At 42.4% G+C, this 25694-nt stretch overlaps 2 protein-coding genes across 3 annotated transcripts in view; one reads left to right on the forward strand and one right to left on the reverse strand.

The window, feature by feature from the left end:
* The window catches only part of LOC134225222 (AP-1 complex subunit beta-1), a 292898-nt gene that overhangs the window by 246010 nt on the left and 21194 nt on the right, over nt 1–25694 (forward strand). The window contains exon 1 of one of the 2 annotated variants that reach the window (XM_062705102.1): nt 22552–22625. The exons of the other annotated variant lie outside the window; for it this stretch is intronic. The gene's annotated coding sequence lies outside the window, so the exon portion shown is untranslated. Of the gene's footprint in view, nt 1–22551; nt 22626–25694 lie in introns of those variants that run through there. 2 annotated transcript variants of the gene reach the window in all.
* On the reverse strand, nt 15309–16778 carry LOC134227808 (sericin-2-like; the record flags this gene model as incomplete). Its single annotated transcript, XM_062709487.1, has 2 exons — nt 15309–15807; nt 16648–16778. Coding segments are annotated over 2 exons (630 nt in total), but the record flags the coding sequence as incomplete, so codon positions are not given.

The following is a 25694-nucleotide window of genomic DNA, read 5'->3' on the forward strand; positions in this document are numbered from 1 at the left end:
TTTTCATTATTTATTATTAATTACTGGTGGATATTACTGGTTTAAAAAAAAAGTTTGTTTATCGAGTCTTTTACTTTTAATGTGTTCCAGTAATTTCTTTTATATGCATTTGAAACACAAAATATGTTTCACGTATTTTGAAATGGCTGCATTGAGTGACCCGAGTGACTCCATGAAACGAAAGGTTGAGGCGGATCATCGTGTTTTCACGTTGAAAAAGGAAAGCCGGTTTGCTTAATTTGTTCGGAAAGTGTTGCTGTGTTGAAGGAATATGATCTGAAACGAAAATGACATTACAAAACCAAGCATTTTACGGAATACGATATCTACACTGAACTAGGAAGAAAACATTGGAAAGTGTTTCAAAAGTAAGGTGCTCGTTTAATTTAAATTTTCATTATTGATTCAAATATTAGATTATCGAAGCAACAAACTCTTTCACACTGACAAACATGCAGGAAAGTGCAATACGGGCCATAGTTTTTCTGTTATCGAGATTTCTACAAAACGAATGGAGCTATTCTAGGGAGGACTTGAAGGAATGCATATTTGCTATTGTTGACATCGTGTGCCCATGGTGCCCATAGGAAAGTAGTTTGCCTTGAGTAGGATTTGTTTGAAAACAACGTTACGTAAAAAACCGCCTGCTTCGTCTTCATCAGATTCTACTCTCCCACAATCGATGACAATACTGGTATTAAAAACATGGTATATGTGGCTGCCTTCATAAGGGGATGATCATTGTTAAATCACAGAGGATATGCCAGCTTTGATCCCAATGAGTTGAACCTGAGTGGAACGACTACGAGAAAAGGCCTGAGGGGAGCTGTTATGACCTGTATGAAGAAGCTTGCACTCTCCTTTAAAAACTTAAGTGGCCTTACAACTGATGGAGCCGGCACCGGCAATGACGGGGACGAACTCTGGTATTGTGACACTTCTAAGAAATAAAAAGCAATTCCTGCACTTTGCATTATTCTCCAAGAAAATCTATGTGCGAAAACGATCAATATTCCTGAAGTACTGACAGTCGTCATTAAGGCAATATCAACGCGAGGGATCCACCACCATCAATTCTAAACGATGTTGCCGGAAATGAAAGCAGAATACGGAGATTTGCTGTATTGTTGCAAAGTACGTTGACTAAATGAGGTACCTGACTTGAAAGATTTTACTCTTTTTAAAACGAAATCGCATTTTTAACAGAATAAAGAAAAAAGCAATGCCCGAACTGAATGACCCTAAATGGGCGACTGAGTTAGCTTTTCTTACAGATATCATCAAACATCTCAATGACTTGAACATCAAGCTGCAAGATACGGATCAACCAATACTTCGAATTTTTATTATCCAACATTGAAGCTTTTGGAACGGAATTGGCACGGAAGATGATGGCACAGTTGGTTGCTGAAAACTGGGGCATTTCCCTCACCTTGATGAAAACAGTTCATGTAAAATCTGTTAAATAAGCTGATAAAATCCGAGACCATCACAGCAGTTTTCAAGCCTATTCGCTGATTTTAAAGAACACAGTAACGAAATATCCATTTTCTCAACACCGTTTAATGATGTGAATTATGAAATACATATACCTAAAATGAAAAAAAAAATTGATTATTTTGAAAATATATGATAAAATATTTGGCGAATAATTTCTGGCCCGCCAGCTGGTACGAGCTCGGTGGTCTAGTGGCTACCGCTTCTGCCTTATAAGCAGGAGGTCGTGGATTCAATTCCAGGCTCGTCCCTTTCCTACCTTGTATTTCTATCTTAGTTCTTTCCGTGTTTCACGTTCTACCAAAAACTATTCCTACTGTTATAACCTTCCACACAATCCCAAAACCTCCCGTGGCACCTATGAGAGGTCGTAGAGTTCTCTGCATCTTTCTTAAGTAGGTGTCCAACAAACTATCCTTCCCCTTCCCCAGCATTCGCAAGGACGTGGCCAGGACAGATCTCGACTATTGGAAAGTGCATTGCTTCCATCTAAGAGATATTGATTAGTCCCAAATCAATATCTGTGGTAACGGATAAAAGTGATGCTACTCTCATACAATAGTCTTGGCTTGTACCACCTACGAATTTGTGCGAAATGCTCAATGCTAATGCTAATGCTAATAATTTCTGGCCCGCCAGCTGGTGCTAATTCTGAAAATTGGCCCGTGCCTTGAAAAGGTTGGGCAGGCCTGGTCTATGATGTAAAAAATGATGTTTAAATCTTGTTTTTCACGCTCCCTTATGCTTGAAGGATTACATTTGTTACTTCAACAGTACTCCTAAATGTTGCATAAGTGTGGTTGTAATTTGGCCGTTATTTGATGATTTTATATGAAGTACATTCAGTGAGCCCCATCGAAATGTTGCATAGATTTTAAAGCAAGCCCTGCTACAGAAGGATTCCAAGCAGAATTACACGTAAATAACGAATATCTGTTATCTGTGATAATATTGTACGTGGATTTTCCTATTGGACCCGACCGTTCGAAATAGTCGCTCATTGAACGGTCGTTGAAATCGCCGTTTTCACCTTCACACCCATCTTCATAGTAAAATCTGTCAAAACTGGCAAGTCTGCCACGTGCTTTTTACTGTTTCCCTCGGACTTCTCTTTCTTTTTCCGATGTTTTGACATCTGTTTTGATAGACAAGAATCAAAAAACAAGGTAATCTACAACATTTATTGAGTTTGGCAAACCTTGCTGGAAAAGGGAACGTTTGAAATAGGCAAGTGAACTGACCTTCGAATCCATTGGTCAAGTAAATCTACAATATCTAACCAAACTTTAAACACAAAAAACTTGACTTTAAAACACATATTTTAACGACATCTATGGAGAAGTTAAACCTAAAAAAGTTTTAGAAAAAGCCTCATTTTCGCTCATTTTCGAAACATTGACTATTTCCAAGAAAACACATGTAATTGATGCCGAATTATGACTCCTGTTTCGATTTTGAACAAAAAAGTTGTTTTGTCCTCCTAAAGCCCCAAACGCAATACAACGTAACGGCGACGGAAACGACAGAAAATATATGGGCTAACTGTCAAATTTTCCGTTTTCCTGTCAAAAATTGGGACCGCGTTTGGCAATCGATTGGAGATGGCGCGAGGATCATTGTTATGGAAAACGCAGCTCGAATGCGGCTGTCAAATGCATTGGCTGCGTTCGACGGTAGCTAATTAGCTGCGTCAGTATGTACTTCCGGGCTACGAAATGGTGAGTTGACATCCGGGAAGGAGCGCCTAACATAGCTCTGGTCCTCACAAGTTCCAATACTCACGCTTCCACGGGTCTTCCGATGACTATTGACCGCCAGCTAAGGGTTGCGTACTTAGCTGGTAGTATAGCCTGGGCACTATTGTTCTTATGATATCAGCTAGAGTGAGAGGGTCCGTCCTGTGGGGTCTGCCTAGGATGTGGTGGGGTTCGACAGTGGGCTCTGTTGAACTTCTATAAAAAGCTGCATGTGTCCCTAAGCAGGCCTTATCAAAGCGACCGTGTGTTGCTCAAAGCGACCGTGTGCCGCTTAAAGCGCACTAGCCTAGTCCTGGTGTTGGGTGGGACTTTCAACAAATTTGACCCGACTTATCGAGCGCCTGTTCACCAAGGAGGTGCGGCTCCAACAGCGTCTGTCCTGGCATCCAGCGGCTAAGCATGAAATGCTATTCCCCGGAAGCTATACCTAAGATGACAGCCCCATCCCGGTGGATAGGGAACCTTGAGCCAACAACCTACTGTTCCCGAAACATCAATTTGTTCGAGAATCCGATAATGAAAGAATACGGACTGATTTTACGGCGATGACTCTTAGCGCGAAACAACGAACACGAATAGGAACATGGAACCAGTGGTGCAATTTATCAACAATGCCTGCTGAGTGTGATTCTTTTGTTTTGTATTTTTCTCTGCTCCTCTTCGCCTATGACGGTGTCTTTCAGTCAGTAAGACACAGCAGGAGTAGATTAGCTTACTCGGTTTGCCAACAGCGGGCTGAAGCTGATGATCAATTGGCACAAATTTCCTGTCACTGTCTTTCAAGTGATAGTATTCACCCATGCATTTATATAGGGCCGTCGCATTCACGCAGCAGCGAGTGAACTGAATGGACTGTCACTGCGGGCTGCGTGTGCAATGAGAAGAGAGGTCTTTTGTTTACTCTTTCTTTGATTGTTGCTGCTAACCATTTTCAGTTTTCACTTTTAGGAAGTGAGTGTGAAGAGGATATGGTATCAATTTCAACAAATTTCAGTCACTGAGATTGATAATTCGCACCACTGCATGGAACGTTTTAACCCTAGCCCAGCAGGGTAAATTGGCACAACTTGCCAGTCCGTCCGTTGGCCAAACTTTGGAGAACACAGAACGCCGTCGGGACAAGTTCTGCTATACTATGGTTTACGAGGTGAACACGCTCCCCGGCATCGCGGAGTTGACTTCCTACTAAGCGCTCAGGCACACTCTGCGCTTATGAAGTGGGAACCTATTAATGAAAGGATAATCGTTGCCAGATTTAGAACACGGGTTCGAAACCTTACTATAACCCAATGTTATGCGCCAACCGATGCTGCCGATCTGCAGGACAAAGAGAACTTCTACAGTCAACTCAATGTCGTCGTAGATAGAATTCCGATGGGTGATACCAAGATCTGTTTGGGCGACTTCAATGCGAAAATCGGATCCGACAACTCGAACCATGAGCGCATTATGGGACGCCATGGTCTCGGAGATATGAGCGAAAATGGAGAGCTGTTCGCAGAATTTAGTGGTGATAACAACATGGTGATCGGGGGATCGCTCTTCTCTCATCGACCGGTTCACAAGGTCACGTGGATCTCCCGTGACGGCTTTACAGAAAATCAAATCGACCACATCTGCAACAGCCGAAAATGGAAACGGAGCCTTCTTGATGTACGAAATAAACGTAGTGCCGATATCGCGTCTGATCATCACCTCCTCATCGGCGAAATACGCCTGCGCATTGCGCGGATTCATCGGCCGGAGGAAAGAGTTGGACGACGATTCAACACACGCCGACTGGAAGATGCCACGGTAAAACGGTCCTTCGTTGAAGAACTGGAGACGCGTGCTGCAAGATATAGCGGAAGGTGCCAGCGTGGAAGACCAATGGACCGCCATCAAGAATGCCTTCATCGCCACCAGCGAGAACAATCTGGACGAACTGCGCACCCAGAGAAAACAATGGATCACCGATGAGACCTGGAGGAAGATAGAGGAGCAAAGAGAAGCCAAAGCCGCGATAGAGCGATCAAAAACCAGAGGAGCCAAGGTTTTAGCCCGTCAACGATACGCGGCACTTGAGAAGGAAGGAAAACGCGAGCGTGGGCAGACTCTCTGGCCGATGAAGGAGAGAGAGCCGCCGCTACCGGGGACATTCGCCTCCTTTACGATATCTCACGATGCTTAAGCGGGGCGAAGATGAATGTAACGATGCCTGTGAAAGACGCGAATGATCAATTATTGTCCGACCCAACTGACCAGCTGAAACGCTGGTTCGAGCACTTCGAACAACTTTTTCAAGTGCCAGCCAGGCCATCAACACCTCGGCATGATCTGCCTAGGATCCGACGTATAACACGCGTCAATACCGAAGCTCCATCACTGCTAGAGATTCAAACAGCCATCCAAAGCATGAAATCGAATAAATTCCCAGGGTTCAATCGCATATCAGCCGAGATGCTCAAAGCTGACCCCATGACATCCGCTCAACTATTGCATCGTTCATTTCGTAATATCTGGGACACCGCAACTTTCTCGGTCGACTGGATGCAAGATATTTTAGTGAAGGTGCCCAAAAAGGGTGACCTGACTGTTTACTGGCGAGGCATTATGCTGCTGTGTACCGTTCTCAAAGTTCTATGCAAAATTATCCTAGCTCGGATTCAGGAAAAGATCGATGCAACTCTCCGGCGGCAGCATGCCGAATTCCGTGCCGGAAGATCCTGTGTGGACCATATTGTCACGCTCCGCATCATTATGGAGCAGGTCAACGAATTCCAAGAGTCCCTTTACTTGGTATTCATTGATACGAAAAAGCTTTCGACCATCTCAATCACGAGAATATGTGGGGCGCCCTGAGACGCCAGGGGGTTCCTGAGAAAATCATCGGCCTCATCGAACCGCAGTACGAGGCCTTTTCGTGTAGAGTGCTGCACAATGGGGTCCTGTCCGACCCTATCCGGGTCGTAGCTGGTGTGAGGCAAGGATGTATTCTATCACCGTTACTGTTCCTCATCGTAATCGACGAGATTCTGGTAGATACGATTGACCGTGAACCAAACTGCGGGCTGTTATGGCAGCCTATAACCATGGAGCTCCTAAACGACTTCGAATTGGCTGATGACGTTGCACTCCTCGCGCAACGGCGCTCTGATATGCACTCAACGACCTTGCCGAGCGCTCCTCTTCGGCAGGTTTAGTCATCAACGTCAACAAAACCAAATCGTTGGATGTAAATACGGTAACTCCTTCCAGTTTCACAGTAGCCGGGCAACCAGTGGAGAATGCTGAAAGCTTCCAATATCTTGGTAACCAAATGGCGTCAGACGGCGGTACCAAGATCGACATAGGCGCACGGATCAAGAAAGCAAGGGCTACCTTTGCGAGTTTAATAAATATCTGGAAAAACAGGAAGATAAGTGAAGGCACCAAAATACGAATTTTCAACTCTAACGTGAAATCTGTGCTGTTATACGCTAGCGAAACATGGTGTGTATCAATGGAGAACAATCAACGGCTGCAGGTGTTCATTAACAGATGCCTGCGGTATATAATTCGGGCCTGGTGGCCTCACAACTGGATCTCAAACAACGTGCTCCATCATCGTTGTCACCAGAGCCCGACAGCAACAGAAATTCGGGATCGGAAGTGGGGCTGGGTCGGCCACACTCTATGTAGGGGCGGAACCCAGCGGGACATCGCAGCAGAGGCAGACCCAGAGGCTCATGGCGGCGAAGCATCAATAAAGAAATAAAAAAAAGTCGACCGAAATCTAACCTGGCAACAGGTTAAAGCAATAGCCGGGCAACGCTCAGGATGGAGATCTTTCAAGTCGCCCCTTTGCACCACCGGAGGTGTACAGGATCCATGAGTAAGTGAGTTACATCCTTGTGGGGAATAAAGTGAGTCTGAAAAATGCATTTGCATTTGTTGGTTACATTGATGGATAAAGTGGAACGTATTTCTTATTTCATGATAAAAATAATGAAATAAACTAAAATATTTAAAAATGACATTAATAGACATTAATTCACATCGTCAATCGTAGTTGGCATTTGAAATGCCAGCATACTAAGAAGCTAATGAGAAGAAATTTGAAATTCAATCTCAGTAGGCTGACAGGAATTCTAGATGATTCGAACGGTGAACATAAACGATCATTCAGTGTTATGTTTTTGAGGCGTGACCATGCGAATTATCCTTCGGTGTTCCGCGCTTGTTTTCGTGTGTAAAAGGCAAATCGGAAGACGGATTTGCTTGGCTACACTATTAAAAATCCACACATATTTATTGGCAAAAATCTATAGATTTAACTTATGATGTATATCAGCGCACAAATCCAATCCAAATCCAATCCAAATCCAATCCAAATCCAATCCAAATCCAATCCAATCCAAATCCAATCCAAATCCAATCTAAATCCAATCCAAATCCAATCCAAATCCAATCCAAATCCAATCCAAATCCAATCCAAATCCAATCCAAATCCAATCCAAATCCAATCCAAATCCAATCCAAATCTAATCCAAATCCAATCCAAATCTAATCTAAATCCAATCCAAATCCAATCCAAATCCAATCCAAATCCAATCCAAATCTAATCCAAATCCAATCCAAATCTAATCTAAATCCAATCCAAATGCAATCCAAATCCAATCCAAATCCAAATCCTAATCCAAATCCAATCCAAATCCAATCCAAATCCAATCCAAATTCAATCCAAATCCAATCCAAATCCAAAACCAAATCCAATCCAAATCCAATCCAAATCCAATCCAAATCCAATCTAAATCTAATCCAAATCCAATCTAAATCTAATCCAAATCCAATCCAAATCCAATCAAAATCCAATCCAAATCCAATCCAAATCCAATCCAAATCCAATCCAAATCTAATCTAAATCCAATCCAAATCCAATCCAAATCCAATCCAAATCCAATCCAAATCCAATCTAATCCAAATCCAATCCAAATCCAATCCAAATCCAATCTAAATCCAATCTAAATCCAATCCAAATCCATTCCAAATCCAATCCAATCCAAATCAAATCTATATCCAATCCAAATCCGATGTAATTTTTTTTTATGACTTTTCTTAATTTTTTTGCCATTTTCTTGCGTTCTCTCTCTCTTTTTATATGCCCTTAGCATATCATGGCTTATCTTTTTTTTTGCCGTTCTCTTTTCCAACTTAGGCTTACCATTATTTTTTTGCCTTTTGTATAGCATGGCTTACCATTATTTTTTGCCATATCTCGTTTGGGGTTTACCTTTTTTTTTACCCTTCACCAATCATAGCTTATCATTTTTTTTGCCATATTTTTCACGTCGGAGGCTTACCATATTTTTTGCCTCATTCAGCTTTTCTTCTACTGCTGACCTTCCTTACCTTGTAGGGAGCAACGACTACGTCATTGTCGTAGCCAAGCAAATACGTCTTCCGATTTGCCTTTTTCACACGAAAACAAGCGCGGAACACCGAAGGATAATTCGCATGTTCACGCCTCAAAAACATAACACTGAATGATGTTTATTTTCACCGTTCGAATCATCTAGAATTCCTGTCAGCCTACTGAGATTGAATTGCAAATTTCTTCTCATTAGCTTCTTAGTATGCTGGCATTTCAAATGCCAACTACGATTGACGATGTGAATTAATGTCATTTATAAATATTTTAGTTTATTTCATTATTTTTATCATGAAATAAGAAATACGTTCCACTTTATCCATCAATGTAACCAACAAATGCAAATGCATTTTTCAGACTCACTTTATTCCCCACAATCCTGATTTCTTGATTGGTAATTTCCCAACTTTTTATGTAATTTCTTTATGGAAATTTTATGTTAATGCCTTTTGACAACGTTTATGATCAGTCCTATTTTTTCAGTCTCCCGTTTAAAAGCCTCTGCGATCTACACCAATGATGTCGATGTCATCTGCAAAACCAAGGAGCATGTAAGACTTGTTGAAGATGGTTCCGTTTCTTTGAACAAAAAATCTTCGCATAGCACCTTCCAGAGCTATGGTGAATAGCGCTTTGAGTGGCAGGTATAATTTTCACTGCAAAAAGCCAATAAATTAGTTTCGATGAAGTCATGCGGTGAACAAAACGATCCTAATTGTGACTAGCAGATTGGGGAGCGCATCGTCATGCCTTTTTCCTTCTAACGTCACGAAAGAATCAGATATCTCAGGATTCTTTCACAAAATATTCTTCTTCTCCTTTGGCTCTACATTCCAACTAGAACTTGACCTGCTTTTCAACTTAGTATTCTATTAGCTCTGCCTCAGTTATAATTTGAAAGCTTTTTCTATGCCCGCCATTGCAAGAGTATGTATCTTGTGTGGCAAATACAATGGATACACTATCCCAGGGGAATCGAGAATTTTTCCCACCCGAAAACATCCTAGACCGGACCGAGGATCAAACTCGCCATCTCCGGATTGACAATCCTACGCCTTTGCTCGCAAGGCTAACTGGAGACCTCACAAAAAGCTTTTTTGGCTGATTCGTGCTGGATGGATCCAAATCAAGCGTCATAATATCTGGTAAGGGGTCTTTCACAAATTACCCCCCTCGTAACACTTTTTGTATGGAAGGTTTTTTTTTTATGGATCTCAACGGTCTGCCTGACTCCCTCCCTCCCCCTATAGCGTTACGTAATTTGTAAAAGATCCCTCACCAGATATTTTGACGCTTGATTTGGATCCATCCAGCGTCGCACGAATCAGCCAAATAAGCTTGCAGAAAAGACGGACTCTCCCAACTTCTAGAAGCTAGGCCGGGATTCCGTATTTTCCAGCGGCCTTGTCGTTCTTCAGCTCTCGAACAGATTTTCTCACTTCGTCATGCGTCTGTGGCTCCACTGCTTGTCCATCATCCTCAACTCTGATTCTGCTTGTGCGTGTGCCCTCTTTGTCCGATTGTCCATTTAACAGTAACTTAAAGTGCTCCTTCCACCTAGCAGTCACCCCTGCTCAGTCGGTCAATAAAATGGTGTTCACTGCATAACAGTAGTCCCTGCTACAGCTGCTGGCTTTGTTCAAAACGCCACTAGCGCTGTAGTTTCGACATAATCTGTTTAGACGCTGTGTTCATTGCATTCCATAAAACCTGTTCCCGGCACATTCTCTCAACGAGGTTGTCCGGGGTTGTATCCATGTCACCGACAAGCAGCATGGTATTGCGTTCAACATCGAATCGCGGGCATGTAGATATCACATTAGAGTGGGGCACAGTTGTATGGAAAAACGCAAACTTCGTCCGATCAAGTGAGATCAAGGTTTTTCTGAATCGTTTTGGGACCCCAATCAACTATGCTAAATATGGGCTCGATTGGTTGCGACCTCGCATTCCGCATCGCGTTTTAAATTTACATGGAGATCAGTATGGGAAAACTTTCTTTTTCACATTTTTGCTATTAGCGGCTTCAATTTATCATCAATCACGTGACTCAATACGTTAGCATGTTGTCTAAAAGATTCCGAAAGACTTTGCCGAAGAAGGTACGTAGCTGAAAGGTCTACAACAAATGTTATTACGTTTCGAAAATTGATTGTTCAAACCATATGCAAGAAATCAATGTTTCTGCCAGCACTACCGGACGACCTATAGTTATCGAAGGGCAAAACCCATCTTCCTTCTTGTCGGTTTTTTTCTTTGTGAAATGATTCAGGATAGCTCCCATGAGCTATAAAACCCTATAAGAACAATTATTTTGAAATAACACTCAGTTAAACTATTGGTCTACGTAGTTCGGCAGTGCTGGCAGAATAAACGATTTTTTGCATATGGTTTGAACACTCAATCTTCGAAACATTATAACTTTTTTCGTGGACGTTCCAGCAACGTGCCTTCTTTAGCAAAGTTTTTCGGCATCCTTTGGGTTATACTTTAACGCAATGTGCCAATTGGTTTATGATGAACTGAAACCTTTAGTAGTAGAAATGCAAAAATATACGTTCTCCCATACTAATTCCCATACAAACTTCAAACGCGATGCGGAAAGCGAGGAAGAAACCAATCGGTCCCAAATTCTGCACAGTTGTTCGTGGCCCAGAATGGTTTCGAAAAACCATTGATTTGAAAAAATGCCCATGACGCCCCACTCTAATATCACATGCTCTGCCGATTCTACCTTACCTACAAATTCCAGGCTGTTGAATTGACCACCTCGTGGACTTGTTGTCATAATGCGTTCAATTTTTACCAGTTGGGTATCCTTCGATTCTTTCGTCTAGCTTATGAGTAAATTGCCTCGCAACACCCTCGAGTTCAGCCACATGGTTCTCTCGTGCCTAGAACCGGTGATGCTTACGCGAATCTAACATACCGCCAGATAGTGGTCAGAGTCGATATTTAGGCTTCAGAAGGTCCTCACATTTATGTCAGATGAATTTCCAACCGTCCACCAAAACATGATTGATTTGAGAACCCCGTATCGCCATTGGGTGTTTCCAGTTGTGCTTTCGAATGTTAGTGCATGCAGAACAGGTGCTACCGATATAGCCATTCCTCTAGCTGTGGCAAAATTAAATAGCCTCAGGCCGTTGTCATTGGTGTTTGTGTGGATGCTTTGCTTTCCAAATGACTGGGCGAAACATCTCTTCCCTTCTGACCTGTGCATTTACGTCGCTGATCATGAATTTTAGGCATTCCCCGTAGGTCTTGTCTAGTCGTTCATAGAACTCATCCTTCACATCATTGGGTTTGTCGTTAACTGCGGCGTATGCATTGAACAATCTGTAGAATTTGCCCTTTAGTTCTCAACACGCTGATGCTATAATTTACCGGTTTCCATCTAATGATTCGACGCTGCTGCTTACCGAGCACTACGAAACCAGCTCCGTGCTCCGCCTTCTCGCCGTCACTGTAGTAGATTCGATACTTGAATGAAGTACCTGCAATTGGGTGAACCGCGCGGAATTCTCCTGTTCCTCACCATCGCACCTCATGAAGTGCTGCAACCTCCATCTTCTGCTTTTGCAGCTCTCGAGCAAAGAGGGCAACACGTGTAGGTTCCAACAGGGTCTTAACGTTCCAATCAGTTCCCGGTAAACATTGCCGTGTCCTTTGCCGATTGTTCAATACTGCATTTTCGAATCCATTTTTCAGGGTTGATTGTTGTTTTTATCGGTGTGCCGCCTTACCAGGGCTACCATACCTACCCACGTGATGGGGCTGCAATCTTTAGGAATAGCTGACGCGACACCGCATTTCTTGTTCAGCTGCCCGCTACGGGTCAGACGCTGGTTGTTTGGGTCGCCCCTAACATGGGTAACAGGCACTCATCGAGGCGCTTATGTAAGTTTGATTCAAGTCCCCCCACTCCAGGACTAGGCTATAGTGCGCTTTGAGCGGCACATGGTCGCTTTGGTATATGGCCTGATTTTTCGGATACATGCAGCATTTTATATAAGTTTAACAAAGCCCACTGTATCCGACCACATCCACTAGGATGTCTATAGGTCTATAGGACCCCCTGTCTAGCGCACAATCCCCGTTCCAAAAACCCAAGTGTGGGGTTGAGTAAAATGCCTACAGCGTGTTATATTGTGCTTCCAGTTGAAAACCGAAGTGAGCTCTCGCGACAATTGAGTTTTTCCTTATTTCCTGATGTCGCAACTGCATCGCGACTAGTGCGCATCTATGCCACCGTCGTGCGCCATGATGCGCACTAGTCGCGACGTAGTTGCGACAAAAGGAAACGGGAGAAAACTCGATTGTCGCGAGAGCTCACTTCGGTTTTCAACTGGAAGTACAATAATAGATTCACACATCAGCGTGTCAATCGGCGAGCAGCAAGCCTTGATTTTGCCTCTTCCAGTCAGACCTCCGCACAGTGATGCCACTCCATACAAAACATGGAAAAAAGTCTTTTCAATCACTTTTTGTCAACCGATTTTCTCGCAACAGGTTGCATTCGATGCGGAATGTTGTCCCATTGTTTCCTATTGAAAATTGGGCGGATAGGACTAAGGGCTCAAAGGCTGTGGCCAAAATACATTTTTTTCATGCAAAAAACGGGTAAAACCCCATCACTCATTTTTTTTGGCACTTATCCTCAACCGACTCGCTCGCAACAAACTACATTCAAAGCAGAATCCTGTTCCATTATTTCTTATTAAAAATTTGGTCAGATTGATCCCATTGTCCGGATCAGAAGTTATGGCCAAAATACTAATTATTACATTATTACAATACAAAATCACTTATGTCTATCCGATTTGCTTGCAACAAGTTGCGTTTGGCGAGAAATTGTATAATGCATATAAACAAATATGAAAAATATGACCTATCCACATATTTGTCTTATTTTTACCTTTTCTTACATATTTCTTAATTCTTTTGAACGAACAAGAAAGGCACCATCACCGATAGGTGGATTATTTAGGGTTTTTGTGCTTGAGATTGCTACGAAGCTTTTTTAAGACAGTGATATATAAAACTTATCATATACATATGACGATTTTATGACCCTGAATTAAGTCTAAAGGTCTGAGGGAAGGGTTTTCCATTAAAAAACACGTGGCATCCTTCTCTGAGAGAGAAAATTGCCCAATTCAGCCCGCCAGAATGACGTTGTCAGTGTCGCCAAAATTATTTCATCATTATGCAGTTTACAATTGAGGGGGTCAAATGCAAAGGGGTGTAAGTGGCAAAAACTTAGTTTTGAGAAAAATGGGTGCAAAGATTTTCAAAAATTTTTCGTTTCATACTAATTGTATGGACGTTCAAAACATTACTAATTTCCTGTGAATTTTCACATTTATTACGAACATCGTACAAACTATATCAGTATATTGCCGCAAAGCTCTAGAACCAAGGAATTTTTTGCTATAGTCAGCTCAATTTTGTTAAAAATGTCACTTACACCCCTCTGCTTCTAACCCCCTCAATTGCTTTAGAATTTGCCGTAAACGGAGAACAAAAGGAATTGGCAACAATGGGGAAGAAATTTATCACTCATGTATGCAGTGGTTCGGCGAGAGAACAGCAGCAACGCCTACCAATCACGCAATGAGCAGATCAAAATAAACAAACTCCAGCTGGTTTTGGAAAATGAAAACATGAGCCATGAAAAGGATTTGTGTAATAACAGTAGTGCTGATGTAAATAAGAAAAATAAGACAAACAAGACAAATAAGACAAATAAGATAGCCATAATAAATAAGACAAATAAAATTAGTTCCTCCAGGAATTCCTCTGGAAGTTCCTCCGCAAATACCTCCGGAAGTCCCCCCTCTGAATTCCTTAGGAAGTTTCTACGGGAATTCTTCCAGGAGTTTCTAAGAAAGTTCCTCCGGGAGTTCTTCCAGAAATTCCTACGGAAGTTCCTCCAGGAATTTCTTTGGAAGTTCCTCCAGGAATTCCTTCGGAAGTTCCTCCAGGAATTCCTCCTGAGGTTCCTCTAGGAATTCTTTCGGAGGTTCCTCCAAGAGATCTTTCGAAGGTTCCTCCAGAAATTCCTGCGGTTGTTCCTCCAAGAATTCCTGCGGAAGTTCCGCCAGGAATTCTTGCGAAAGTTCCTCCAGGAATTCCAGCGGAAGTTCATCCAGGAATTCCTGCGGAAGTTCCTCCAGGAATTCCTGCGGAAGTTCCTCCAGGAATTCCTGCGGAAGTTCCTCCAGGAATTCCTGCGGAAGTTCCTCCAGGAATTCCTTCGGAAGTTCCTCCAGGAATTCCTGCGGAAGTTCCTCCAGGAATTCCTGCGGAAGTTCCTCCAGGAATTCCTTCGGAAGTTCCTCCAGGAATTCATGCGGAAGTTCCTCCAGGAATTCCTCCAGGAACTTCCGGAGGAATTCCGAGGAACTTCCGGAGGAATTCCTGGAGGAACTTCCGGAGGAATTCCTGGAGGAACTTCCGGAGGAATTCCTGAAGGAACTTCCGGAGGAATTCCTGAAGGAACTTCCGGAGGAATTCCTGAAGGAACTTCCGGAGGAATTCCTGAAGGAACTTCCGGAGGAATTCCTGAAGGAACTTCCGGAGGAATTCCTGGAGCAACTTCCAGAGGAATTCCTGGAGGAACTTCCGGAGGAATTCCTGGAGAAACTTCCGGAGGAATTCCTGGAGGAACTTCCGGAGGAATTCCTGGAGGAACTTCCGGAGGAATTCCTGGAGGAACTTCCGGAGGAATTCCTGGAGGAACTTCCGGAGGAATTCCTGGAGGAACTTCCGGAGGAATTCCTGGAGGAACTTCCAGAGGAATTCCTGGAGGAACTTCCGGAGGAATTCCTGGAGGAACTTCCGGAGGAATTCCTGGAGGAACTTCCGGAGGAATTCCTGGAGGAACTTCCGGAGGAATTCCTGGAGGAACTTCCGGAGGAATTCCTGGAGGAACTTCCGGAGGAATTCCTGGAGGAACTTCCGGAGGAATTCCTGGAGGAACTTCCGGAGGAATTCCTGGAGGAACTTCCGGAGGAATTCCTGGAGGAACTTCCGGAGGAATTCCTGGAGGAACTTCCGGAGGAATTCCTGGAGGAACTTCCGGAGGAATTCCTGGAGGAACTTCCGGAGGAATTCCTGGAGGAACTTCCGGAGGAATTCCTGGAGGAACTTCCGGAGGAATTCCTGGAGGAACTTCGGAGGAATTCCTGGAGGAACTTCCGGAGGAATTCCTGGAGGAACTTCCGGAGGAATTCCTGGAGGAACTTCCGGAGGAATTCCTGGAGGAACTTCCGGAGGAATTCCTGGAGGAACTTCCGGAGGAATTCCTGGAGGAACTTCCGGAGGAATTCCTGGAGGAACTTCGGAGGAATTCCTGGAGGAACTTCCGGAGGAATTCCTGGAGGAACTTCCGGAGGAATTCCTGGAGGAACTTCCGGAGGAATTCCTGGAGGAACTTCCGGAGGAATTCCTGGAGGAACTTCCGGAGGAATTCCTGGAGGAACTTCGGAGGAATTCCTGGAGGAACTTCCGGAGGAATTCCTGGAGGAACTTCCGGAGGAATTCCTGGAGGAACTTCCGGAGGAATTCCTGGAGGAACTTCCGGAGGAATTCCTGGAGGAACTTCCGGAGGAATTCCTGGAGGAACTTCCGGAGGAATTCCTGGAGGAACTTCCGGAGGAATTCCTGGAGGAACTTCCGGAGGAATTCCTGGAGGAACTTCCAGAGGAATTCCTGGAGGAACTTCCGGAGGAATTCCTGGAGGAACTTCCGGAGGAATTCCTGGTGGAACTTCCGGAGGAATTCCTGGTGGAACTTCTGGAGGAATGCCTGTTTGAACTTCCGGAGGAATTCCTGTTTGAACTTCCGGGCGAATTCCTGGAGGTACTTCCGGAGGAATTCCTGGAAGTACTTCCGGAGGAATTCCTGGTGGAACTTTCGAAGGAATTCCTCGTGGAACTTCCAGAGGAATTCCTGGAGGAACTTTCAGAGGAATTCCTGGTGGAATTTCCAGAGGAATTCCTGGAGGAACTTCCAGAGGAATTCCTGGTGGAACTTCCGGAGGAATTCCTGGAGGAACTTCCGGAGGAATTCCTGGAGGAACTTCCGGAGGAATTCCTGGAGGAACTATAAGATTTGGAGGAATATCCGGAAAAATTCCTAGAAGAATATCCGGAGGAATTCTTGGAGGAATATTCGGAAGAATTCCTCCGAAAACACTTCCAGGAATTCTCCAGGTTTCTTCTGGAGATGCATTCTGAATTTCCTCCGGAAGTTCCTTCTGGATTTCCTCCGGAAGTTCCTCCTGGAATTCCTCCGGAAGTTCCTACTCGAATTTCTCCGGAAGCTCCTTCTGGAATTCCACCAAAAGTTCTTTCCAGAATTTCTCCGGAAGTTTATTTTAAAATTCTTGCGGAAGTTCATTTCGGAAGTTCCTTCTGAAATTCCTCCGGAAGTTCCTTTTTGGAAAGATTTGGAAGTTATTTCTGGAATATCTTTGGAAGTTCCTTCTGGAATTCATCTGGAAATTCCTCTTGGAACTCCTCTGAAAGTTCTTTCTAGAACTCCTCCGGAAGTTTGGACAACCTAGAACATCTGGTTTGGGTATAACTGAAACGAAATTTGTAAGCGTGGTGTCTACGGACATGTATTAACATGAATGTATGATATCATGTTTGTATCGAGCGCAGTTGACCTTGTAGACCGATTGATTTCAGAACATTATGGGTAGCTCATAACATCTGGTTTGTATATAACAGAGTTGCAATTTACACACATAGGCTCTACGAACTTGTGTGGACATAACTGGTTGATGTCAAAGTTATATTGAGCGCAGTTGACTTGATAGACTCCAGAGCAGTATGGAGTACTTCGAACATCTGATATTAGTATAACTGAGTTTCAAATCGTATGCATGGGCTCTACTGACTTGTATGGACATATTATTGCTGTCAGATTTGTACCGAGCGCAGTTGACCTGGTAGACCAATTGATCCAAACTCCAGAACAGTTTGGAGAACCTACAACATCTGATTGGGGTATAACTGAGTTGAAAACTATACAAGTGGGCTCTTCGGATGTGTGTGGACACGACTTGTCAATTTCAGATAGCTATCGAGCGTAGTTGACCAGGTAGACCGATTGATCCAAACTCCAGAACAGTTTGGAGAACCTGAAACATCTGGTATGGGTATAACTGTGCTGTAAATCATATGCGTGGGTTCTAAGGACTTGTGTGGACATGATTAGTCGATTTCCGATAGCTATCGAGCTCAGTTGACTTGGTAGACCAATTGATCCTCCTAAAACTCCTAAACAGTTTGGAGATCCTAGAACATCTGATTTGGGCAAAACTGAGTAGAATATCATTCCCCTGGCCTCTATTGACCTACATGGACATGACGGGTTTCCGTAGTTCACATTTGCATACCATCTTTCATTACTATAGAGGAAATTTTGGAGTCGCTAGGGATGTACAGAAGAAACATTTTGTTGACACATAGTATAGTCAATGCTAGAATAGTGTTATAAAACATTTTTTGAACCTGTAAGTTCCGACTGAAAAATGTCATGTAAATCGAAATTCACTATATTTTGTTAAAAAAAAACATCCTTACTGTAAATCGAAATTTACTATATTTTGATTAAAAAAAACATCCTTACTCACGCCTCTCTAGGGACAAATTGAGCATCCCTAGAAACATATCTCACCAGTATGAAGAAACTAGATGAGATAGGTAAGACATCCGTAAAAGAATTGTTAAAATCGGTCGAAAGACGCTTGAGATACAGCTGTTTGAAAATTTAGTTCCCACGATTTTCTGATCATTGTATTCGGCGTGTTAATGCTTATGTTTACTTCAAGAATGCTTCGAAAAAAAAATGCTATTTGCGCAAAACAATCATCATATCCCCGAAAAGCTGAATAAATAAGCTTTGAAATAAGCCCGATTCGTCATGCGTGCGATTGCGTGCTCATAGTTAAAAATCAGGTTGAACAACATCATGTCTTTGCCATACATGTTACAAGCAATTTTAAAAAACATCTTTGATTTATTTACCATTGGATCGACATGATGCACCCCGTGCAATTTTCATCCAATCTTCGTGAAATTTTGAGGAAAGACATTTCAAACATTATGAAAAATTATAAGAATACTGTAAGTTCAACTCAAATTTCTTCACTTTTTTCCGCCTTGGCATCACTGTGCTCCGGGGCGTGCACACGCATCCACGGGGAGTCGCCGTCATAACTTTGTTCTCGAAGACCGTCGGAAAATGGTTTGTGGTTTGCTAAACCACAAGACGCGTCTCGAAGACCGTCGGAAAATGGTTTGTGGTTTGCTAAACCACAAGACGCGTTTCGAAGACCGTCGGAAAATGGTTTGTAGTTTGCTAAATCGTCTCAAAGACCATCGGAAAATGGTTTGTGGTTTGCTAAATCACATGACGCGTCGTCGGAAATTTGTGGTGGCCCGTCTGAAAGACCGCTGGAAAAATGGTTTGTGGTTTGAAGAATATTAAAGCCTCGCCTGGAAGACCGTAAGAAATTGGTTTGTGGTTCGCAAAATTACAATGCGCGTCTGGAAGATCGGTGGAAATGGTTTGTGATTTAGAAAACTATAAGGCGTGTTTGAAAGGTGGCCGAAAAAATGTATTGTAGTTTGTGAAACTACAAGGTGAGTATGGAAGACCAACGGAAAATGGTTTACGATCTAGAAAATTTCAAAGTCCTGCGAGCATTGATTTTGATTAAAACAAATTTAGATTACATGAAGCCACTTGGCAACGTACATGAGACTACCAGTCGAGCTATCATATAACGAAATCTGAGAGAAATGGAGAAATATTCAATGCTGTACTGTTTGAAACTGTTCGGAAAGCCAAATATATTATCTAGAAATTTATCTTGGAATGTACTGACGTAGTAGCCATAGCGGGATTACCTGTAGGAGCAAATATCTTGGAATTTGAAAAATTAATAAGGTTGCCGGATTTTACAAACCTATTCGGAAGTTCGAATTCATTACGCGTAAGATTAGTTTGGAGTTATTGGCTAGCAATACTAGTTGATGGCAAATGGTTGATGGTGTACTGTACGCGAAACTAAAAGTTGGATTAAATGTACGGATTTGGAATGGATTTGAATTGGATTTGGATTAGGTTTGGATCTGGATTGGATTTGGATTGGATTTGGATTGGATTTGGATTGGATTTGGATTGGATTTGAATTGGATTTGGATTGGATTTGGATTGGATTTGGGTTGGATTGGATTTGGATTGGATTTGGATTGGGTTTGGATTGGATTTGGATTGGATTTAGATTGGATTTGGATTGGATTTGGACTGGATTTGGATTGGATTGGATTTGGATTGGATTTGGATTGGATTTGGGTTCGATTTTGATTGGATTTGAATTGGACTTGGATTGGATTTGGCTTGGATTAGGTTTGGATTTGGATTTGGATTTGAATTGGATTCGGATTGAGTTTGGAACGAGGTTTGGAATTAAATTAGATTTGGATTGGATTAGCAGTGGATTTGATTTGGATTGAATTTGGATTAGCATGAATTTTCTTATTATTATTAGGTTGTTCTTAAATCTTATTAGTAATGAAGTTCAACGCCGCTTAGTTTTGGATTGCATTTGGGTAAATTTGGAAAGTTTTTTTTGGAAGAAATTGTCATTGTATTTGACAAACAAAAGAAGGCTTCAAAAATTTAAATAACCCAGAAGAAAAATAAGCATTGCATCCTATGCTAGAAGATTTTTTTTGCGTTTTTTAATGAGAGAAGAAGGGAAATGTGGGGCTTGAGTAAAATGCCTACAGCAAGCCATGATTTTGCCTCTTCCAGTCAGACCTCCGGGGCGTGCACACGCATCCACGGGGAGTCGCCGTCATAACTTCGTTCCGGCCATTTAGGGCCCCCACACCAAGGTCAAAATCAATTACGGCCATTCGAAAAAAAAATCCCTAGAAATGTTGGAAGCTCGGATGGAAATGCGTAATATTTACTCAAATTCAACCCAGGCAGCACGCAGCCATATAATTTAGTCCAACATTGTTGAGTAATTTATTTCTATCGTGTTTATTTTCATTTCACCGTCCGATCCCTCGTTATGTTCGCTGTCAGTGTCAACGGTGTCAACCAACAGGGATGCCAGACATACAGACATGTCTGTATTTATACAGACATTTGGTCTTGCATACAGACATCATACAGATTACAGACATTATACAGACTTTTGATTAAAGTTACAGACTTTTACAGACATTCGGTTTTAAAAAACTTTGGGCTAGAAACAGAATCCTGTTGGGCTTTCAAACAAAATCGTTATGGGGATTTCGTACGAAATTCTATAAGATTTCCAAATGGTATCATTTTGGATTTCCGAGCGGAGCCTTTCAGGCTTTTAATCGGCATCCCTTTTGAATTCCAAACAGAATCCTTTTAGAATTTCAAACGGAAAGATTCTTCGATTCCTTTCGGAAACCTAAAAAGATTGCATTCAGAAGTCCAAAATTAATCCATTCAAAAGCAAAAAAAAATACCATTAGGTTGCCCAAAAGATATCCGATCATACGGATTTTCGATCAGAATTATGTGAACTTCCGAACGTAATCCTTCTGAGCTCACTTACGGAATCTATTCGATTTTCTGAACGAAATTCTTTTGGGTTTTTGAAAGTAATCACTCTGGGCTTCCCAAAGAAATCCTTTTGGACTTCCATACGGAATTTATGGGATTCTGAACAAAATCATTCTAGAATTAAGAACGGAATACTTTTGGTCTTCCGAACGGAATCTTTTGGATTTTCGATTAGCTGGGCTTCTGGGCTTCTGAATGGAATCTTTTTCTGCTTCTGGGCAAGAGATTCTGATTAGAATATTTATAGATTTCCTACCGAAGCTCTAACAGGATTTGTTTAGGAAGCGCGAAAGGAATCGATTCGAAAACCTAGAAGAGATCTTTCCATAAGCCAAAAAGAGCTCCGTTCAGAAAACTAAAAAAAATAACGGTTTTTAAACCGAAAACAAGGCCTTTCTCTTTTTCAGAGCGAAATTATTTAGGATTTTGGAAGAAATTCTTTTGGGCTTCCTAAACAGAATTCTTTTGGATTTCCGAACGAAACCTTGTTGGGAAAAATTTACGAAATTATTTTGGACTTTACTTTCAAACGGACTCGGGTTTAAAATTTCGAAAGGTATACTTTTGGAATTCCAAGTGGAGCCATTTGGGCTTCTGAATCTTGTTCTGAATGCATCTTTTCTGTTTCTGTAAAAGGGATATCCTTTTGGGATTCCAAAGCCTTAAAAGATTACGTTCGGAAGCCGAAACGATTTTGTTCAAAAGCGCAAAAAGCGTTCAGCTCGGAAGCCCAAAAAAGTTCGAAAGACCAAAGGTTTACTCTGTTTGTGAGCCCAAAAGATGTCCGTTTCGTTATTTGGGTTTCTAAACGGATTTATTCCTTCTTTGCCTGTCCTCCCAACTGAACTCTTTTGAACTTCCCAACGGATTTTCAGTTAGAAAGTTGCGTATATATTATCAATTTATGCTAATGAACAACATACATATTGATAAGAACATTATTCAGAGCTTTGTAGCGGAATCTTCACTTAGCATAAGACAAGAAAGTATTATACCGTTTAATTTCACCACTTGATTGTAACTTTAGAGTAGTTTCCAAAAATACGTATTTCGACCTCAACTGCAACCTTACTTGACTTTAGTATATCATACTTGACGCGACTAAGTCCTACACCGACATTTTGATTCTTGAAACTTCGATATTCTACGTTATCAAAAAGTGCATGATTTTTAAATTATTTTCTAATTCCTGTACCTTATGAACTCCATACAGACAAATACAGACATTTTGCTGAGATTAATACAGACTTCTATAAATTGTATCTGGCATCCCTGCAACCAACGAGTAAAAATTAAAAAAAAAGTGGTGACAAGTGAACAAGCTGACGGGCGTATTTTCATTAAATAAAGTAAGTTTTTTCTTAGTTTAATCGTTAAAATTCAGCTTAAAACTATTACAAAGTGGTAACTAGTGTAGAGTGAGTCACGGTGCATGAAATAATACCAGTAAAAGTGAAGTTGTTCGTGGAAAAATTGGAAAACATTCAAGCTGTTTCCAAGTAAAATTTCCTAATGGCTGATGGCTCTGGGATGATGTCGGACCGGAATCGATTTTTCTTCCACACGGCTCGGCGATAGTTTTGTTGACCAGTCATATATTGCGGAGTTGGAAGCTAATGACGATGACTGATGATAGTGATTTGTTATGTTCTTGGTTTACTCCATACTCGGTTGGCGGTTTATCTTCAGTATGCGTTTTGTATTTTGTAGGGATAGAAAGTGCCAAATGGATGCCCGAGTTTCATTTTCTGCTTGTTATCAGCCATGAAACTTGATTGTATGTACATAATGTTTGTTGAAGTAATGATCATGTAGCATTCACATTTCTGAGTGTGGCCCGCAAAGCCTTTTGATTAACAAATATTTATTTGAGTCTATCCTAAGTTGATTTTTCATAAAATATGATTGAAAAGATCTAATTTATGATTATTTCCCTGTATTATTTTTAATTAAACTTGTACATCACGAATTGCGATGGGTCGGAAGCTGCCTACTCCATGGATTTGATTCATATGTAGTTTATTTCACTAGAATCGATACCCTGTGCCTTAAAAAAACTAAAAATAGCATTGTCATCAAAATTTGCATTGAATTAAACTTGACCTAAATTTTAAACAAGGATTTTCCGATATCAAACCATTTTGAACATCCAATAGTCCGCTTCCACCACGTGCAATTATCGAGTTTATGGCCTTTCACAAAATTGTATGTATCCTGTTCTATTGAACATTGTTTTTGCAGTTATTGAGAATAATAAATACATTTACAATTCATTCGAGTTTTACGTTCAATGCATACTTCCGGGGCTGGCTCATCTCTTGTCTACCGTATTTTATTTTAGGGCTTTTCAAATAATTGCCTTTGCCCGAAGATGCGTTGAGTATAACAAGAATAACAAGAAATAATTGTCTTGTCGTAAGTCGAATTAATAATACCTTAAATTTAATTCCACCATTTTATTGTAACTTAACATATACGACAAGAATGAATCTAATCACATCAAGTGAAGGACCGACTTGAAAGATTTTCATCTTTGGAGATGGTCATGTTTCGTTTTAACCAGTAAAAAGCAATTCTGAAAAAAATATAGAACCATTTTTAGAGCAACACTGAAAATAAATTTATTATAAAAGAGAAATTGCAGAAAAATCCTAAATAAAAGAAAAGATCCGAGGTAGACGAATTCCTCGACCACCTTGAAGGTATCCCCGTCTATCGTAACACTTCCTCCCAGGCGGGCCCTGTCGCGCTCGGTTCCGCCCATGTACTTTGTCTTCGAAGCATTCACCACCAGTCCAACTTTTGTTGCTTCACGTTTCAGGCGGGTGTACTGTACAGTTCTGCCACCTTTGCAAATGTTCGGCCGACAATGTCCATGTCATCCGCGAAACAAATAAATTGACTGGATCTGTTGAAAATCGTACCCCGTGACACCTTCCAGCGCAATGTTGAACAACAGGCACGAAAGTCCATCACCTTGTCTTAGTCCCCGGCGCGATTCGAACGAACTGTAGTGTTCGCCCGAAATCTTCACACAGTTTTGCACACCATCCACCGTTGCTTTGATCAGTCTGGTAAGCTTCCAACGAAATCAACGAACAGATGGTGCGTTGGGACCTGGTATTCACGGCATTTTTGAAGGATTTGCCGTACAGTAAAGATCTGGTCCGTTGTCGAGCGGCCGTCAACGAAGCTGGCTTGATAACTTCCCACGAACTCATTCAGTAATGGTGACAGACGACGGAAGATGATCTGGGATATCACTTTATAGGCGGCATTAAGGATGGTGATCGCTCGAAAGTTCTCACAATCCAGCTTGTCGCCTTTCTTATAGATGGGGCATATAAGCCCTTCCTTCCACTCCTCCGGTAGCTGTTCAGTTTCCCAGATTCTGACTATCAATTTGTGTAGGCAATTGGCTAACTTTTCCGGGCCCATCTTGATGAGCTCAGATTCGATACCATCCTTACCAGCTGCTTTATTGGTCTTTAACTGTTGGATGGCATCCTTAACTCCCCTCAAGGTGGGGGCTGGTTGGCTTCCATCGTCCGCTGAACTGACGTAGTCATCTCCTCTGCTGCCTTGACTTTCACTGCCTGTACTCTCAGCGCCATTCAAATGTTCCTCGTAGTGCTGCTTCCACCTTTCGATCACCACACGTTCGTCCGTCAAGATGCTCCCATCCTTATCCCGGCACATTTCGGCTCACGGCACGAAGCCTTTGCGGGATGCGTTGAGCTTCTGATAGAACTTGCGTGTTTCTTGAGAACGGCACAGCTGTTCCATCTCTTCGCACTCCGCTTCTTCCAGGCGGCGTTTCTTCTCCTGAAAAAGACGGGTCTGCTGTCTCCGCTTCCGTCTATAACGTTCCACGTTCTGCCAGGTACCTTGCTGCAGCGCGACCGCGTCCTTATCATCCAGAATTTGTCTGCACTCTTCGTCGAACCAATCGTTCCGTCGACTTCGACCCATATACCCGACGTTGTTCTCCGCTGCGTCGTTAATGGCTGCTTTAACTGTACTCCAGCAGTCCTCAAGAGGGGCCCCATCGAGCTCACCCTCTTTCGGCAACGCTGCCTCGAGATGCTGCGCGTATACAGTGGCGACATCAGGTTGCTTCAGTCGCTCTAGATCATACCGCGACGGTCGTCGGTACCGAACATTGTTGATGACGGATAGTTTTGGGCCCAGTTTAACCATCACCTGATAGTGGTCAGAGTCGATGTTAGCGCCACGATATGTCCTGACGTCGATAATGTCGGAGAAGTGCCGTCCATCAATCCGAACGTGGTCGATTTGTGATCTCCAGTGTGTCTGCAGTGGTGATCTCCAGGTGTACCGATACGGAAGGCTGTGTTGGAAGTAGGTGCTGCGAATGGCCATATTCTTGGAGGCAGCGAAATCAATTAGTCGTAGGC

This window comes from Armigeres subalbatus, chromosome 3, assembly GCF_024139115.2.
Source record: "Armigeres subalbatus isolate Guangzhou_Male chromosome 3, GZ_Asu_2, whole genome shotgun sequence".
Classification (NCBI taxonomy): domain Eukaryota; kingdom Metazoa; phylum Arthropoda; class Insecta; order Diptera; family Culicidae; genus Armigeres; species Armigeres subalbatus.